At 41.3% G+C, this 18,683-nt stretch overlaps 2 protein-coding genes across 3 annotated transcripts in view; one reads left to right on the top strand and one right to left on the bottom strand.

Annotated features, from left to right (window-relative positions):
- The window catches only part of LOC306860780 (1-phosphatidylinositol 4,5-bisphosphate phosphodiesterase gamma-1-like), a 42,145-nt gene extending 35,821 nt beyond the window's left edge, over window positions 1-6,324 (top strand). For both annotated transcript variants that reach the window (XM_079402697.1, XM_079402696.1), the window contains exons 32-33: window positions 33-277; window positions 3,800-6,324. In XM_079402697.1, the coding sequence (XP_079258823.1) occupies window positions 33-277; window positions 3,800-3,839 (285 nt within the window). In that variant the 3' untranslated portion in view covers window positions 3,840-6,324. The remainder of the gene's footprint in view (window positions 1-32; window positions 278-3,799) is intronic.
- LOC306860781 (zinc fingers and homeoboxes protein 3-like) lies at window positions 5,581-18,407 on the bottom strand. The gene is made up of 3 exons (XM_079402698.1): window positions 18,284-18,407; window positions 7,162-10,560; window positions 5,581-7,048 (listed from the first exon to the last, which is right to left on the bottom strand). The coding sequence occupies exons 2-3, from the start codon at window positions 10,412-10,414 to the stop codon at window positions 7,038-7,040; spliced, it is 3,264 nt and encodes a 1,087-aa protein (XP_079258824.1). The 5' UTR covers window positions 10,415-10,560; window positions 18,284-18,407; the 3' UTR covers window positions 5,581-7,037.
- Between the last annotated feature and the right edge of the window lie 276 nt (window positions 18,408-18,683).

The following is an 18,683-nucleotide window of genomic DNA, read 5'->3' as shown; positions in this document are numbered from 1 at the left end:
GTATCGTAATGGCCGCCTGGTTTCTTCTGCAGCATGAGAACGGTGAGATGCTGAGTCCGTTCTCGGCAGCGGGGGCGATGGCCACGCAGGTGGGCCGGGAGCGGATTGGGGACACCAGCTCCATCTCCTCCACGTCCTCCATGTCCCCCCTGCCCTCATCCCCGGGCCAGGCGATGGGGTATCGCGGGCGGGAGGGCTCGTTCGAGGCCCGCTACCAGTCTCCTCTGGATGATTTCAGGGTGTCCCAGGAGGTGCTGTTGGACCAGGAGAACAGGAGGTACGCTTGGTCTAAAAATGGTCTATTGTCAAATTATATGGCGCATGTTGTTGCGACAGATCTTTGTATTTGTGTTGTGCCATACATCCGAGTGTAACAGACTATTGAGAAAGGAATAAATGTAGGGCTGGGACTTAATGCATCGGTTTGTTGAGTTTAAGAACTAAATGATTGGAGACGTCTAGCATAGGTCACTAGGGAGAAGTCTGAAACATCCATTTGACATTTTGATTAAATATTTTGAGGCTAAAAAAATTAAACATGCATGGGTGGAATCATTCACAACAAGGTCTGTGACATAGAAAATAGATGGGGTGAATTTTAATTTCATGCCAAATTTAAGATGATACATATTATTATAGTTGTGATCATGGGTTACATTTATCTCTTGAGTCTGCACAAAAATGAAGTCTTTTTGTTCCTGCATCAGCTAATTATTCACACGTTTTAACAAAAACTTAAGCTTAAAAGTAGTGTCCTACCTTGGTGAAGGGTTAAACGGCTTCCAGCAGACACGGCATCAGAGCGATTAACTGAAAGTAAACCGGTCATTCAGGTAGATTTGGATATGTTAATGTTCAGTACTGAAATGTGTGAGTCTCTCTTTGCTTCTAGTGTCTCGTGTAGGTTCTCAGTCGGCGCAAGCAAAAAATAAATAAGATCTTTGACACAGTGTGCTGTTCATCGGTCAAGAATAACTGAGTTTGCCAGCATTTACTAGACTGTGTGCTAGTTTTGACCAGTTTTGTTGAGTGGCGACACTTCCTGATTTAAGCATCGGTTCATTTTTAACCAGAAATGTGCACTCTGCTTTTCAGATATATATTGAACTTTTCAGTGGCTTTTTTCCCCCGTTGCTAAATCCTGTCACTTCAAATCCAACCGACTGGTTGACACCAAATATGCGGCACAGGAAACCAAACTCCAGATCAATAATGGGACTATATTCATAAATCGCATACCGTTGTTTCCTGCACTTTCTACCGCCTTTTACCGGAATTAAAATTACTTGTTGACCGTGTTTGGGAAAGTAGCTTTTAAAAGTAATGCATTACAATATTGGGTTACTCCCTAAAAAGTAACCAACTGCGTTACTTATTCTCATCTGGGCTTGCTTGCTTTCCCTAATTTTCATATCAAAGGATGAACTATGTAATAAAGATGTAACCTATTGCTTATTTTGTTAAACAATAATTCAACTGCTAAATCTGAAACTGTGACTACTGGTTGATTATGTAGCTTATTCTGACCTAAAACCTAGAAATTGCCATTACTGTTTGACATTTAATGCTGATAAATCTGAAATCAACTAGAGATGTAACAATATAAACATTTCCTATCATGATTATAGTTACCAAAACTATCATGCTATCAGTATTATCACGGTATTGTTCAAATGTGCTGGAAACGTTCAAGAAGTACCGACACACAAATCATTTCACCAAGTTTTATATTTCAAATCAACAAACAACAAATAAATGACTTTTTGCTTTGCATAAACACTAAAAACAAACATGTACATTTAAAATGTCCTTATATTTGTACGAACTCGCATAAAGGGTTAAGTCAAAATGAAAATGATAATTGATTAATAAATGAACGTGTATTTTATCTGCTCCATAAATAATTCTAGATAACTTGACCGAATTGTCTAAACGTGTAGAATCCGCTTGTTTTTCATCAACCGGTCAAAGTTTACAGAAGGCCATGTGAATCGGGTCTGTGTTTAGTCCAGACAGAAACTGCACACAGACTGAAAGTGAATGTAAGTCTCTGTAAATCCAGTCTCTGACAGCAGGTGGCGCTGATGGAGCAGCAGAAACAGCTGTTTCCTGTAACCTCCGTTGCGATTAAAACACTACTTTATTAGGTATTACACGGAGCGAAGATGAAAACAAAATGCCGTTGAATCGTTTCTGAAGACAGTCAGAGCCTTCAGAGGTAGATTCATTTAATTAATTAATTTGTATAATTCCCTCAGCACTCTTTTAAATCCTCCCAGCTTTTCCTCCATGTTTTCACTCAAAACAGAACTACTCTGTGCCGTGCTCACATGAGACTTTATGCTGGACAGTTTTTATTTATCTTCAGGTGTTCAAATGGCGGTAATCGAATATGGTTTTAATGATGCTTAAAATATGAAACAGTAATACTAACCGTGGGGAATTTCATCATGATTTATCGTTAACCCAGTAATTGTTACAGCCGTAGTTACAACAATAGATTAGATAATTTCCAAACTACCAATGTTCATAACTGTGACTGGGTTAATTAGGAGAGTTCAGATGGTCTCTCTGATTGGCTGCTGCTCGTCAAGCTTCAGTGTGGACCGGATCTAAAGCCCAAAACGCACTGCACGATTTCAACAATCCTATAAGATCATTGCATGTCACACTGTGCGACGTGGATCTAATGAACTTGGCTACGACGTGTGTGTAGACCGTACGATGATGACACCTTTGACTCGTACCCTACAGCGCACGTTTCTATAGAAGAATAAAACGTCATCCGCTTGCGTTGGTGGTAAACGAGAAGAGCATGATAAATCACACTTTAGCAGTTGTAGTTTTTATGTGTGCTTAAAGAGGAAGGGATAAGAGCTTGAGGAAAGCAGTTTTATGTTTTAGCGCTATGTCGCGTTCATTTCATGTCGCATTTTTATTGGTCAGTAAACGTGGATCGTAGCAGCAAACGGTGTGATTATCATTCTGTATCACAGGCTATCTTTGGTCGCAAGACCGTGACAACGGCCATCTTTGAACATGTCCGACATCAGAGCACCGATTATGAGCCACGATCACAGAAATCACCACGATTGTTTCACGATACCAATCTTTGTCTGGGACAGCCGAAAACCGTGCAGTGCGTTTAGGGATTAAAGGGTTACTCCACCCCAAAATGAAAATTCAGTCATTAATTACTCCCTCTCATGTCCTTCCATCCCGTAAGAGTTCATCTTCGGAACACAAATTAAGATATTTTTATATATTTTCTATACCCTCCCATAGACAGCAATGTAATTAACACCATCAACGTCCAGAAACGTAGCAAGGAGATCGGTAAAATAATCCATGTGACATCAGGGGTTCAACCGTAATTTTATGAAGCTACGAGAATACTTTTTGTACGCAAAGAAAACTAAAATAATGACTTTATTCAACAATTTGTCTCTTCCGCGTCACCCTATAGCGCCATTTTGGAGAGTATCCACTGGATGCTAACAGCATACCACACGGCTACGTTTTCTACATTTTTCTTACGCTTTGATTTGAATGAAAACAGCGTATCCGTGTGGCGCGGCTGAATCAGAAACGCTGTTAGCATCCAGTGGAGAGCTCTCAGAATGCATCAAAAATATCCTCATTTGTGTTCTGAAGATGAACGAAGGTCTTACGGGTTTGGAACGACATGGGAGTGAGTAATTAATGACAGATTTTCATTTTGGGTGAACTAACCCTATAATGCTGATGATCAGAAGTCAGGTTGAACTCTAATGTGTGTGATGTTTCTTTTCTCCTGCAGGCTCCGACGGGCTCGCGTCAGCGCCGACAACCGAGCGTAACCCGAACGGCCAAGCGTGCGACGGACGGACGGAGCGGACGCAAGGCCAGCGACAAGGGTCCACAGAGCTGATGATGTCAAGGACTGCCGTGAAACTCGCTTCTGTGGAAACCGTCATCGCCAGCGTTTTCGGACAGATCTCCCTCTCTCTGCGACTCTCTCCCGCTCCGGGCCGCGCGGGGGGTGAACGGAGCTGCGGCTCACGGACAGAAACGAACAATTATCTGCTTCGCTACAATCTGAACCTGCGGCGGACGGGACGGGGGTGTTCTGATGCAGCGCGAGACTCCAGGACAAGGCCAATGTTTCAAAATTGAGTGGGGGCTGTATCATTCATCACTTTGAAACCGATTCCAGGTTAACATTTATGGAGTAATAATACTTTTTCTTTACTCTATCTCTGGCTTATATATATATAAATATATAAATGTGTGTGTGCGCTCTATTTTGCTGTCGGTTAGAAAAGCGTTGCAGCTGATCTGCTCTCAAAGAGCCTCTCACTCCAGATTTTTATTTCATTTCAGATTATTTTTTATTATTTAAACATGTTTCATAATGTTGTTGTTTTTTTCAATACGAGTATGTTTTAAGATGAAGGCTTGGCCTTTTTAATTGCGTTTCTCGCATTCTTGCGCGCTCTCTTCCCTCTGTCCGAGTTGATGGACTAAAGTGTTTGTCCCAGGATGCTCTTGTTTTTTAGACCGGCAGGTGGCAGTATGGGAGATCTCATTGAAGCAGTCGCTGTCTGAGCTCCAGGAAGACATTCTTCGACATTTAACAACCTTTATTTTGCTTTAAAAGAGTTACAACGTTATCAAGTGACCAGAGAGCAATATCACTCTGCTTGTTTTCTGTTTTGCCAGTCTGCACGGGTGGACTTTAATTCACAAACCGCTCAGGTGAGGTTTTCAGGCTACGGGAGCATCAGAAATGTTGTGTATTTAGTTTACAAAACTTGGACCATCTCATTTCAGAACGTTTTATCCCTCTAACACCATTTCTGAGATCATCAAGTACTGTTTCTCCGCATTTTAGCAATTGAGAAGTCTTGTTCCTGAACGCTTTTTATGTTTGGTCTTATCTGATCAAAATAGGGAGCACATTTTATGTATGATTTAGTAGCGTTAACCATGATGTCTGTTTAAAGAAAGCCAAAGGTTGACTGTGCAGGTGGTTTATACAAAACAATTGGGACCAAAATAAGTCTGTCTCAGTTCATTGGGTTAGTAGAGCACCCAGAGCGTTGAAAATTCAGAAAATATAATGGATATGTTTTGCTTTTTTCTTCTTCTGTGGACAGGAGTAAGGTCATTTTGGTCAGTCTTTCTTTAGATGTATACCTTATGTCAAGCTGTCATTTAGTTTTGTGTTATGCCGTAGTATTGCCCTAATACAGACTGTCATTGATTGATAAACAGGCTAAGACTGCTGAACCTCAGTATTTACAGTTGATGTACAGTAAAAACAAGGCCATATTTATTGTAGCTCTAAGTTTCATGCAGTTCTCTTGTTTAGCCAGTAGAGGTTGAGATGTTACTGAACTGCACACATATACATGCCATCTAGAATCACTGAGTGTCTAACAGCCATATACAGAAGCCATTGTGATGCTGTTGCATTATTTTTCCGTCACTGATGCTTTACCTGGCTCTCCGTTTGGCCATGGGGTCCAGGTCTGTTTTATGGAGCAGGGTAACAACGGAGAACTTGTTTGCCTTTTTTCCCCTCTTTTTTTTTTTTTGCCTTGTGGCTGCTATATTATGGCAGTATTGTCACAGTATTTATTTGGTTCTGTGCATGACAGCTCAGAGTCTGAAAGATGCTCCAGAATTTACTCAATTTCCCCAGACTGGGCTTATACAGGAATGCTAACCAATTAGAAAATTGTAAACAAGGGGCATTTTAACATGGAGGGATGTGCAATTCAAGCAACCAGTTTGCGCCTTTGGATGCATGCATAAATTCTGGCATTCCTCTTTTTTTTTTTTTCTTCCAGTGATTTAGTGTATAGAAAATTGCTTTATGCAATCTAGAAATATTACAGAAAGACACAGGGACCATAATCTCTTCCTGAGCTTTGAGAGGAAAAGACGAGGCCAAACTCCTTTAGAGGGAATGTGCTCAAGTTCCCTTACATTTATTCCTAATTAGCCAACATTCCCTCAATTTGTTTTCAGTGTTAATCCCTTTTCTTGTCCTTCTGTAGCCCTTCTCCAGTCTGTAAATTAGTTTCTGCTGTTTTCTTGCATCATCTTTCATGTGCCTTGGTGTATGTATACGTGTATACATCAACGAAAGATTCCCTGTTGGACATGTATGCCTTTTTCTATGTTTCTTGCATCAGCGTTTTGTTACCAATGTTCTTATTTACAAACCAAGCCTTTTCTGTAATGTGCCTATGCTATATTGGAGGAAGTATACGTTTTAATTTTGCTTTTCATATGAAACATAATCAAGCCTGAGAATAAAGTACTTATTCAACAATGAAAAGATGTTTTTCTTTTCAATGACCATTTTTTAATATTAAACTTATTCTGCAAATGATATTTGTAAAAATCATACAAGCCTAAGCGTTCACACTGGTGAATCTGTTTTGACACAAATAATCATGATTTTATGGGTCTTTCAATGACATTTCGGGAAAAAAAAAAAATAAAATTGCCGTGGTATTGATGCTCACCTACAGCATATTACTCAACCTCTCTGAGGTGCAATTATGTCAGTCATATTTTAAGAAATACAAAAGGGCTCAATGAGAGCTGTGCAGTTTGCGCTTCGTACCACCATAAGTCCCCTAAAAATGGTAATTCCTCCCCAGAAGAAAAGGATAGGAAATACACATCGAAGAAAAACGTCTCCGTGGACTTCAACTTGGATCTATCACTTCACAAAGACGAGGTCTGTTTTCCCCTCTATCCTATCCAAATAGAAAAAGCAGCTGGCTGGTGAAGGGGAGCATCCTGACCTTTGATAATCCACACCATGTCTTGAACAGTGGGACAGCTAGTAACTCTTGGAGAAAAAGGGAATATTCATTGGGGGAGTTTTTTTCTTTTTGCAGAGATGTTATCCAGTGCTCCTGTTAAAGTATAATCTGTCATTTGTTTAAAAAGAAAAATGCCTTCAATTAAAGGCCACATGTGCTGTAAACCCATCGGCTGATATCGCTTCACATTCATTCAGACATCCACTTTCCTCTTCAGTCAGACTCTGTGAAAACAAACGCACAAATATTAAACAAAAACAACCTCATACTGGAAACAATCTAAGGGATAATCCCATCCTCAAAAGTAAATGGCTAAAATGGCAAAAAATTAAATCACCTTGTTTAGTATTTGTTGATATCTCAACTATTGACTTGGTGGTTTGATCCTCAGAGATTAGGCTGCTTCCTGACTGCTCCACCTTTACATCTTCATGGTCTGGATGCTGTGACGCTGGAGCAGCTTCAGTTGGGGTTTCAGATGATGATCCAGTCATCACATCTGTGCTCTCAGAGTTCCTTTCCTCCAATAAAAGTGGCGGCTTGTTTGCAAACCACCGCCGGATTGATTCCTCTCCTAACCCACTTGATTTGACCATCTCCTCCAACTTAGTCTCATCTAGTTTCCCATGTTTGTCTAGGTGCTCCTTTAGGACACTAATGTTATCTTTCTGGAAGTCTTCCTCGTCTACCATGGTTTGGTAACTCTCAAGCCACTTGAGCTGACCGTTCTTCAGGACATAGCGGCAATCTCCAAACCAACGTACCACCTCTGGTCGTGACAGGCCCGTTTTAGTTATCAGCTCATTGTACTGGGGACTACTGGGCCAGTGGGTGCGTGCAAAGACTTGCTTCAGCAGGTGGAGCTGTTCGGGCGTCTTCTTACCTCGGTATGGGGAGGTCTGAGGAACAGTCGTCTGAGAGATAGATTGTGCCACCTTGGTAGCCTCATTCAATTGACTGCTCTCTGGTTCACCTTTTCCATTAGATTCAGTAACTTTCAGCATTTTGAGATTGATTTTGATAGGGTTAACTTTCGGCTCAGTACCGGTCTCATCCTTCTGTTTCTCCTCTTTGTCGTCTTGTGTTTCCTTGCAGGAATCTATAGCTTCATGGGTCTCCTCCTCATTGCTGGTTTTTTCCTTGTTTATTCCATGCTCCTCTGCTTCTCCCACCAGATCATCATCTTCTCTTTCTGCCCTCTCAGCTTCCTCTTTCTTCTTCTCTGCTGCTACCCTCCTCCGTCGCTCAGAAAACCAACCGTGGATCTCACGGCGTGTCATCTTCGTTTCTGCTCTTAACCGGTCGACTTCTTCACTAGATGGATCTGGGTCCTGTGCAAAGCTGGCCTCCAGAGCACGAACCTGGTGGGGGTCTCGCTCTTTGTACCGTACCGCTGTGAAATCTGGCGATGGGGGTCGTGGAGGACGCCGTGTTGGAGTTGGCGGGGATGATGTCTGTGAGGGGCTGAGAGGTGACTGCTGGGGAGTTTTGGGCCTCTCTGGGGGTGAACTGTTTTCGGACAGGTCCACAGCAGCAAGAGTATCCAGTTGGGAAATGCTACCACTAGTTTGACCTCCGCCACTTGACCTTGAGCCCTTCAGATTCCGGAAGTGGTAGCGGCGGTCGCTGAACCATTTCCGCACTTCGCGTACAGACAGACTAGTTAGGCTTATAAGTCGGTCTACTTCCTCTTGATTAGGAAACTGGCTAACAAGGAAGCTCTCCTTTAAGGCTGCCAGCTGTTCCTGGGACTTTTTGGTTTTGTTAAAGCTGGGGTCCAGGAAGTTAGTGGTGGAGAATATACGAGAGTTCATAGAGATGGGAGAGTCTGATTTACTTCGTACGGCGCTATCTGTTGTAGTCATAGATGCCGAGGTCGTGGCTGGAGTGGTACTGGCAGTTGAAACAATGTCCTTGCTGTTAATGTTGCTTTTAGCTTCAGAATGGCCTTTACCCTCACTTTTCACAATGTTACCGTTGCTTTGAATGCAAGTGGCATTAGTACCCGGTGTATTGACCTTACCTTTACTGTTGCTATTTGACTTGGCAGGGCTGCTGCTACCAATACTGATTACACTAGCCTGGCTACATAAGCTGCTAGTACTACTAATACTGCTTGAACCGCTGCTAGTACTCGCATTGCTGCTGCTGCTACTACTGCAATTTCCACTACTGCTGCTACCAACAGTGCCTAAAACCATGCTGATTCCTTTATCGGCTACCAGGGCTGCGGTTGGTCTGGCCTGCATCGTAGGCTTTGCAGCAGCCTGAGGTTTAGGTGTTACGGCTAATGCAACGGGGGCACTGCTGACCTGAATTCCATTAGCCATCATTGGCTGGGTGAACATCACCCCTCCTTGCCCAAGAAGGCTACCTTGCAAGATATGAGGGATGCCGGTTGTGCCCAGAACTGTGATAGTTGGTTGAGTATTGGTGTGGTGGGTCTGACGTTGCTGTTGGCCGTTTGAAGGTGCTGCCTGTATGATTGTATTGAACATTTTTCTGCGGGCATCTTCAATTTCTTCTGGAGACCAGCTGATTCCTTGTTTCAGCCTTTGTGCTGTGAACCAGATCTTGATCTGCTCCTCGGGATACTTGGTGACTACAGTAAGGTAGCAAAGCTCAGCCTTGGTTGGATAAGGGAACTTGCTAAAGGATGTCTTTAAGAAACTGCTATTGTCCATGGATGCGTTGTAAGTAGGAATGCTGCTCAGGGGGATCATTACTTTTGGAAGATTCTTAGTACTTGATGATGAGGATACCGAAGAGGAGTGGGATGAGGAGACCGTGATTGGAGCAGATTGTTGATTGAGATTTCTGTTCTGCACAACGGATACGACTTGTGTAACAGCTGTCTTTAGCATGGGCAAAGCACCAGAGCCATTCACAATCTGTATGGCCGATGGTAGGGCAACTTTGCTGGCTGCTCCATTGTGTACAATAGTGGGGACATGAGTGACTGTAACTTTAGGAGACTCACTTTTCTCCGCTGCTTTGGTAATAACGGGGGGAGGGTCATCAGTTGCAGGGTGGGAAACTAGAATCCTTTTGGGTTCTGATTTACCCTTCAGCATTTTCATGATTGGTGTCTTGGTGATGGATATCTCAGATTCTTTAGAGCTAGTGCTTTCACAATGCTCCATGCAAAGACTCTGCTCTACTATCAATCTATTGTCCATCTTTTTGAGCTGAAGTGTGGTGTTTATTGTACTCAGATGGACACGGGCATTGTGCAGTGCCAAGCCCTCAAATTTTGCAGCACTTATCCCGCAATCAATGCAAAAAAAACAGGGGTCAATGCGGAAATCTGGGTGCCCACTGTAGACATGATCAAGGAAAAGATTTAGGTCATGGGTCTCAAAGTTACATGGCCTACAAGTGTAAATGCCGTCATCTTTATGGGTATCACCTGCTTCTTGCCCGGATGACTCATCCAAACTTTGACTGCTTTTTCCACTTGCTTCCTCTGTAACGGAAAAGCCAATGTCCTTGGTTAAAGGGGACAGTCTGTCCCGCTCAAAGTCATCCTGCAGATGCATGGCTTTTACAGGAATCATGCATGGAACGGTCGACTTCCTCTTGCTAGCCATATTTCTGTCTACTTAGTCTCCAGTGAGAGTCCTGATTAATTATGATGGTTATCCACTCTTATTGAACATCCACTGAGAACTTGTTGATGGACATTATCATCAGTTCATTATAAGTATGTCCTTAAAGGTTTCGGGCATCAGAGCATCTGTAAAGAAAAAACAACAGCTTTTAAGAACCACAGAACTCAAGCTCAATTTAGTTACTATACTAAAATAACAAAAAAACTGTCTATTGCTCTTCTATCTTTAAGCGTCTTTTCACTTACGGTACAAAAGAGAAGAGCTGCTTTTATGTCTGTCTCTGATTACTGAGCTACTTTTAAAGAAGCTTTTACAGCCTCTCATTCTGTTTACGGAGCATCCTCACATCCCATTCCCTCTCAGAAAAAGTTTAACTTTTGTTGTTTTAAGTGAATGACATGCTATCAATCAAACCCAACTGATTTTTTTCATACCACATGTGAGAGAACATACATTTCGATATGCACACATCTAATGTTCAACAGTGTATTCACTAAACAACAACACAGGAAAAAGCACTGGAGTTAATTTCTGATTCAAATGGCTGTGACTGCCAAGGCCTACTAGAAATATAGGTCACTTCCAATTCACTAATCTTAGACTGCAGCAAGCAAACATACCCAGGAACAGAGCAGCAGTTTCTTAGCTGCAAGTTAACCCTCCAAATGATAGGGATTTGGGGCCACAAAAGGCTAAACATATAACATGAAAGGACCACAACGATGACAACGAAAACATGTTTTCAATAACAGAATACCGTATGACCAATAACCAAGCTGAAAAGAGCAGTGCAGCTTTCTCCAATTCTACCATGTCACAAAGGGACATAGGAAAGGCTTGATCTGATAACATGGTCTAGTTGGCCCCTGCAGGTAGATGCTGTAATCACACCATCAGGATCCTAAAGTATTATTCTCCACTGATGGCCATTATATTTTGCAAGCCATATATATATATAGACCAATTTGGAGTAGACATTAGTTATAACACTTGCAGCTGTGCACGCATTGTGGTGGCAGAAAAACACTGGTAACAAGTCGAGGGACAATAAGCCCTTTCACACATACAGACTTTTCCGGAAAATTACCGGTAAATTGCCGTAAAGAGATCATGTGTGAATAGGACCTTTTCAAAAACACCGGTAAATTCGTTCTGGCAATTTACCGGTATGAGAAGTTGTAACATTACCAGTAAATTGCCAGAATTCTGCTGTGTGTGAACGCAGAAGGAAAATTACCGGTATGAGCACGTACGAGTTCAGAACGAGTTGACGTAAGACTCTACTCCGGGCCAATCATAACACACTGACACAGATGACGCATTCACTCCACACTTCCCCATGTATCCACCCATGTCCGTCGCACAGACCTCTGCATTTGTGTAAACATAACTGGTTTTTTTTGTTTTTTTTCCAACTGTTCACATTTACTTAAGAAAAAAACCTGGATACTCGCCAGGATGGCCATTTTTGTGTCATTTTGTGTGTATTTGGCCACTTAAGTTCGACAACAAACTACGTAAAATAACTCAATATGATACTCGCTATAGGCGGCTTTGGATGTGACTGTGAGCGCTCAGCCTTGAAACAGCCTCTGGAGAGCGCGACTACCTATTGGCTTAAAAAGACGTGCAAATTATACATTTTTGTGACGATGCAACAATGACCCGATTAAGCAAGTTACAATTTTGTCAACTGTCCCGAAATGCGAGTGAAAGTCTTGGATCGGTGTGCAGCTGATGTGAAACCCCTTTGAGAGAGTGAAAGAGAGAAGACACGGTCCAGCTGAATCACTCACACTGTTTTCAAATGACTGATTTAATCTGCTAGTTTGTGAGGATTTATTTACTCATATACCGAATAAATGCTTGCAAGAATTCCCCTCATTATTAACTTGAAAGCTGCGAGGATGAGTAAAACTATGTAATATACACACAATCCCCCACCAAATTCTGGACATGATTAATTATAACTATTACAGAGATTTGTGAAATAAAATTTCATTATTTAAAAAATAATTCCCCCAGGCCTGGAAATTGCTGTTTTCAAAATGTAATAAAAGCCAGTGATGCACGCTGTTAATCACTTAAGCTGGCCACTAACATGATCGGCTGAATGCTGCGTTACCTCTCCCTCCTCTAATCACATGGCGGATCCATCACCCCGCTTTGTTCCAGGACCTCGAAATTTACAAATTAAGGTCTGGTTTGTAGTCGTCTATTACGATGTCTCTGGGACAAAAGCAGCAGCATGAATGCAAAAGTTTGAAACAAAAATTAAACCAACAAAAAGACTGACCGCATATACCCCTCCATGTTTACAAATACAAGCGCAGCCATTGGAGGTTAATGATGTCACAGAATTTACCAGTATATGTGTGAATGGTGCTTTTTCTGAAAAAAGACGGAATGTCGTTGCCTGTGTGAACAGCGCATTTTTGAATTTGCCGGTAAAGCCGTTCCGGTAATTTTACGGCAATTTACTGGTATTACTGAGTGAAAGGGGCTACGGGTAAAATCCATGGAATGAGAGGAAAAACTTATTGCTGTGCCTTTGGTTGTCAGAATACTGTCATCAGAATACTGTCATCAAATACGCCATTTGAAACTAAACGCAAAAAAACCCAAAAAACAGACAGACTGTGGATAAAACCTGCTATGATTAATCTACTTTTATAGCTTAAGTTTGATTTAAACAATACATCTACATAATATTCACAGTTCATGGGGGGACATATTGTATTAGCCCTAAAGTTACAGCATGAAATACTGTTTTACATCACATTTACCCATTTTATCTCACAATTCTGACTTTTCCCCCTAGCAAATACAAGTTTAAATCTCCTAGTTCGGACTTTATAACTCAATTTGACTCCACAATAGCGAGTTTGTCAATTCTGAGGAAAAAAGCCAGAAGTGTGGGAACTCATGATTCTGAGCCGAGGGGAAAAGAGAGAATGACGAGTTGATTTTCTTAGAAGAACTGTGAGATATAATCCTATTCTGAGAGATTAATTGCGATATTATTCTTTTGTCCCATGGCTTCCATAGACTGCTACTTAAAAACTGTCATTTACTGCCACCAGACACAAAACATTACCACTGTTTGCAAACACCGATTGGTCTATATAAATCACTATTACTTTGTGATGGTTAAGTAGATGTTTTTCCAGCGCCCGACTTTTGGAGGGCTCTTAAAGATGTGAAATAGACTTTTTTCTTATCTTCTCTGTCTGCTGCTGTTGATATCACAAGCTGTACATATTGTTCTGGTGGCATCAGCCACTCTTGTCATGATGTGATTTTCCTGCAGCTTCAGAGTGATTAGTCATAGTCACATTTCATTTATGGCTCAGATTAGGATTGTGTCTCGACGATAGTCAGAGATATCACCTGTGGCTGATGCCTTTGACGACATTAAGACTATTATTATTATTATTATTATCTAATATTAGGGCTTATTTGTCCAATCAGATTCCTTTTTATAGTGTTTTATAGTATAACCAATCACGATTATGTTGAGTTTATGTACGCAATGGCCAATCAGAGGCATGCAAATGAGTCATCACTGAAACACCAGAGTTTTGTTGTTCTTTGCGCAAGCATGCTAACTGAATTCAGTGCATATACTTGCGCTAGACTGAAGTCAGTGATGATGTGATGCCTTAAAATGTTCTGTGAGTGTTCTCATGCAGTAACACAGCTCTAAGTGAATGGAAACATCCTGCAAAGTTTTAAATCTGAAAGTGCACCGTGTATAAAGTTATTGTCTCTCAAAAGAAAGAGCTGACTCTGAATCGTTGAAACGAGTCGTTTTTAAAAAGAATCCCAAGCCGTTTGATGGTGGACCGTTAAAACTAGCGGTTTCCCCATAGCGCTGTACACAAAGCAGCATGCGCTCACAAACAATGCTTCAAATGAAATCGACCAATCGCCACAGATTAGCGTCACAAAGGAGGGCTTTGGAAAAATGGATCGTTGAGTGAATCGTTTGGGAGTCGTTGAGCAAGTAAGGTAAAAAATAAATGCATATTATAAGACAATGAAAGTGTTTTTTTGACCTTGCATGCATGTCAACCTGTTGTTGGAGACTCCTCAAAAAAACTAAATATGAGCCTTTCATAACCCATAATAGGGGCACTTTAAATGACGTGCTTGTCTGGGGGGCTTCGACTTTGCAAATGACACCCTTACACAGCCACAATATCCTCTTTTTCCCAGAAAATGCCCTTCATTGCAGCTTGCTGCGGCGTTGCTGTTTGGCTCAGCAAAAGGGGGCATGGTCCTGCCAATGCTGCTGGGTCACATAACCAACACAAAAGGGCTGCGTGATAGGCGGGCCTGACATCCATCAAGCTGGTCAGACCCTGAGGACGAGAAGACAAGTGGGGGTTGGGCCGAGGTGTGAGTGTGCACATGTGTCGGGGGCCATTAACTGTCTCAGGAAGCAGTGAGGTGTTTCAGCAAGGAATTTTTTGCCTTGATACCAATTCCCCATCCCTACCCCCCTCGCACACACCCTTTTCCACCCTCATCCAACAATCACACAGCCGTTACCCCCCACATCTCCTCCTCCTCCTCTCTGGCTCACTCCAAAGGCTCTGGAATGCTCCACCATGAGCTGTTTAGCGAGCGGTCAACCTGGGCTATGAACAAACCTATGGACTGTCTGCCCATTTGTTTGCTTAAAAATTAGCAAACCCTTTGACTCTACAATGTTAGAAAATGTCAAGATTGGGCGGACCATATGTAAAAGTTACGAATTCATAATTTAAAAACATGCATTGACAAACCACTATATTGCCAAGAAATACTGCAGGATTAGTCCTGGATCACTTGTTTGGCAATACTTAAGTGCAATGTTTGTTCAAAAAGGTACAAATAAATGAGTGTTCACCATACCAAACGTTTGAGACACACTTCAAAAAATTATTTTCTTAGTATTTTTGTCTTGTTTTCTAGTATATCTAAATATTCTTGAATCAAATGCATTTACTTGACAAGTTAAATGACTTAAGATTTTAAGTCTTGTTTTCTAAAAAAATATTTATTTATAAAGTATATAGTTAGCTTTTGCAATCTGCCAGTGGGGTAAAAAAAATAATCTTAATTCCAAGGCCAAATAAAATAATTTTTCTTGACAATTTTGCTTGTTTTAAGCAAAAAATAAAACATTTCGATTTTTTTTTTTTTTTTTTTTAGAAAACAAGACCATTTCTTTAGTCATTTTACTTGTCAAATAAATGCATCCTGATTGAAGAATTCTGAGATATTTATACTAGAAAACAAGACAAAGATACTAAGAAAATAATAGTTTTCAGTGTATCATCCTCAGACTAACAGAATATCTTTGTCTCTCTGGAGAACATGTAAATAAACAACGACGCAATAGTACTTAAACTGATCAATTCTGAAGAACCACACGGGTGTTTTATAAGAGGGCTAATGTGTAGTTGGGGTTAAAATCTATTCTCTATCCGTTACGTTTGCTTTGGCGAAAACACATGTACCCTTACCCTCCCCCATTCCCTCGCTCTCCCTCAACAAGTTCAGCCCAGTCCGCAGAGAGACGGGTCGTCAGCACCACTGGTGTGTCACTGTCCCCATGGCAACCCCCCCCCCCCACACACACACACACACACACACTACTCTGTTTCACGTACACACACTGAATCAACGCACTGACGCACTTATTCGCTCAATGGTCAAGCGGGTTCCTGGCTCGCCCGGGCTTGTTTTTCCGGACGCTGCGAGTGGCGAGAGCAGCCCTGATCCTGTTTCACTGTGTTTGATAGGTGCGGTTGTTCTCACTCATTGTCCATAGCGTGGCGTCCCCTCATTCCCTTCTCAAAGCCACCAATGCACGTTTATGCAAAAACATGTTTCTTAGTCGCAATTCAACAAACGTTAACATGCACTTAGGACACTTTATTTTAAGATCCAACTCTCGCTATTAACAAAAACATTAACTACGACTTTTGCCTCAAACTACTAATTAGCTGCTTATTAATAGTTAGTAAGGTAGTGGTTAAGTTTATGTATTGAGTAGGATTAGGGATGTAGAATAAGGCATTAATATGTGCTCAATTACTACTAATAAATGGCTAATATTCTAGTAATATATATGCTAATACACAACTAGTTAAGAGACCCTAAAATAAAGTGCTACCAAAAGTCAAATCTAAGGTAAAGTTTTCACAAGTTTATCCACTTTTTTTTTTTCATACTAACAACAATATGCTTTGAAAATAAGACCCCTTCATCAAATAGGCCAATGGCGTAGGCTGTTTTATGCATTGCTTTTTGATATGTATCGCTCAGTTATTAATATTGAAAATGCAAGTTCAACTGCACAATACAGCAGAAAGCACCAAAGAACATTTGGCTTTCTCTGCGCAGAGTGGCACAGATTCGATGTCACCAGCACCTAAGGTGTTAAGGCTCAGTTAAAAATGGAAGAGTGAGGGGGAAAAATGGCGGCACACCACACGCTCTGCTGTCCAACCTAAAATGGCTGACATCACAGCCTCCTGAGCAGCCAGGCTCCTGCTGACCAGAGCCGCTACAACACACAGCCCTTGTCCTGATTTCAGACGCCTTCGCGCTCAGGACCGAGCCAAGGGAGCGTTTCCAGGTTTTGTTAGGGGATAGATTTGCAATAATCCCACCTAAAACCAGGAAGACACACTAACAGAACTTTTAACAGAGAGTAAATGTTTCCATCTCCATTTAGTGTTCGCTGATGATCTAGGGTTGATTTCTTTCTACAGTCGTAAAAAATGTTAATAGCGTTAAAACAAATCAGCAAGAGAGTTTAAACCTAACAGGTAACAGCTCTGATGGTCATTGAGATGTAAAAGAGCATTGTTGAGGAGGTACAGATGGTAAACCTGTCAGAGTCAAACACCACGGCCTGCATCTTCAGTGTTGATGGAGCAAGATTATATTCAATCTGTATGCGTTTCACTCTTCACTACTGAACTTTAATGACTGAACACAACAATCTACCACCTCTAGGAGTGGACGATCATTCATAAATTACACTAGGAGCCGAATGTTTTACAGAGACTGATAGTGATGCTATAGTGCGGGGAAATAATTACGTATAATACAGTTTAATAATAGCAAATACAATGGATGATTTAAATAAGCACTGGTTAAATATTACATGAAAAAACAACAGATTTGACATTAACAACACTACATATGGAGAAACTAAAACGTTTGGTAACACTTTATTTTAGGGTCTCTTAACTAGTTGTTATTAGCATGCATATTACTAGTTATTATGCACATATTAATGCCTTATTCTACAGCCCTAATCCTACACAATACCTAAACTTAACAACTAGCTTACTAACTATTAATAAGCAGCAAATTAGGAGTTTATTGAAGCAAATGGCATAGTTAATAATGAATAAGTGTTCCCTATTCTAAAGTGTTGTTTATTGGTCAATCTGGCCAGTATCACCCCAGTCATCGTCCTTTGCTGATATAAGGGTCAATCACTTTAAACAAGGCCTGCCTGCCATACATTATGAGTTGAGATCATAAATACATATGAGTGGAAGGACAGTCTGGAAACATGCATAACTTACATAAACACTGTTGAAAGCAGATGATGTGCTGGTCTGATCACACACGTGAGCCTTTCTTCCAAACAAACTTTGATTTCTATGAATACTAATATTATGAAATATGATCAGCTATTAAAAACCACAAACATCTCCAGCCCTGCTTCCTGTCGCCATTACACACACACCGCCTCACTCAGACTAATGCTATATCTGCTGTAATGATGGATTGTGGCGTCGATGTGTAACAATAAAAGTCAAACAAACACAAACTCACCCGCCACACACTCCTCGAGTCCGCTAGCGCTGCAGGATCCAGGGACGAGTGCAGCACAAAGGCCCCTGACTCTTGTTTATGTTCAGTCGAGTGTGTGTTAAAGAATCTCACGCTGCACGTAACCAGCGGCAGCGTCACGTGACCGGCTGCGTCAGCGACGTCCGAGGCGTGGTCTACTCCCACTCTGCTTGGTTTCGGAGAGATATTTTGTTTGGTTTTGTGGATACAGATAAAAATAAAGAGAAAGAGTTTTATCTCATAAATCTATTACTTCTCCTAGCCACATACCATATCCACAACAATATTTTGAAACGCTCTCAGTATCAGAAAACACTAACTTGTGCCTTTTTCAGTATTCCCCTGTAAAATTATTACATTTTATTGTATTTATTTATTTAGT

Source organism: Barbus barbus, assembly GCF_936440315.1.
Source record: "Barbus barbus genome assembly, chromosome: 41".
NCBI lineage: Eukaryota > Metazoa > Chordata > Actinopteri > Cypriniformes > Cyprinidae > Barbus > Barbus barbus.
This window is presented reverse-complemented; position numbering and strand designations above follow the sequence as displayed.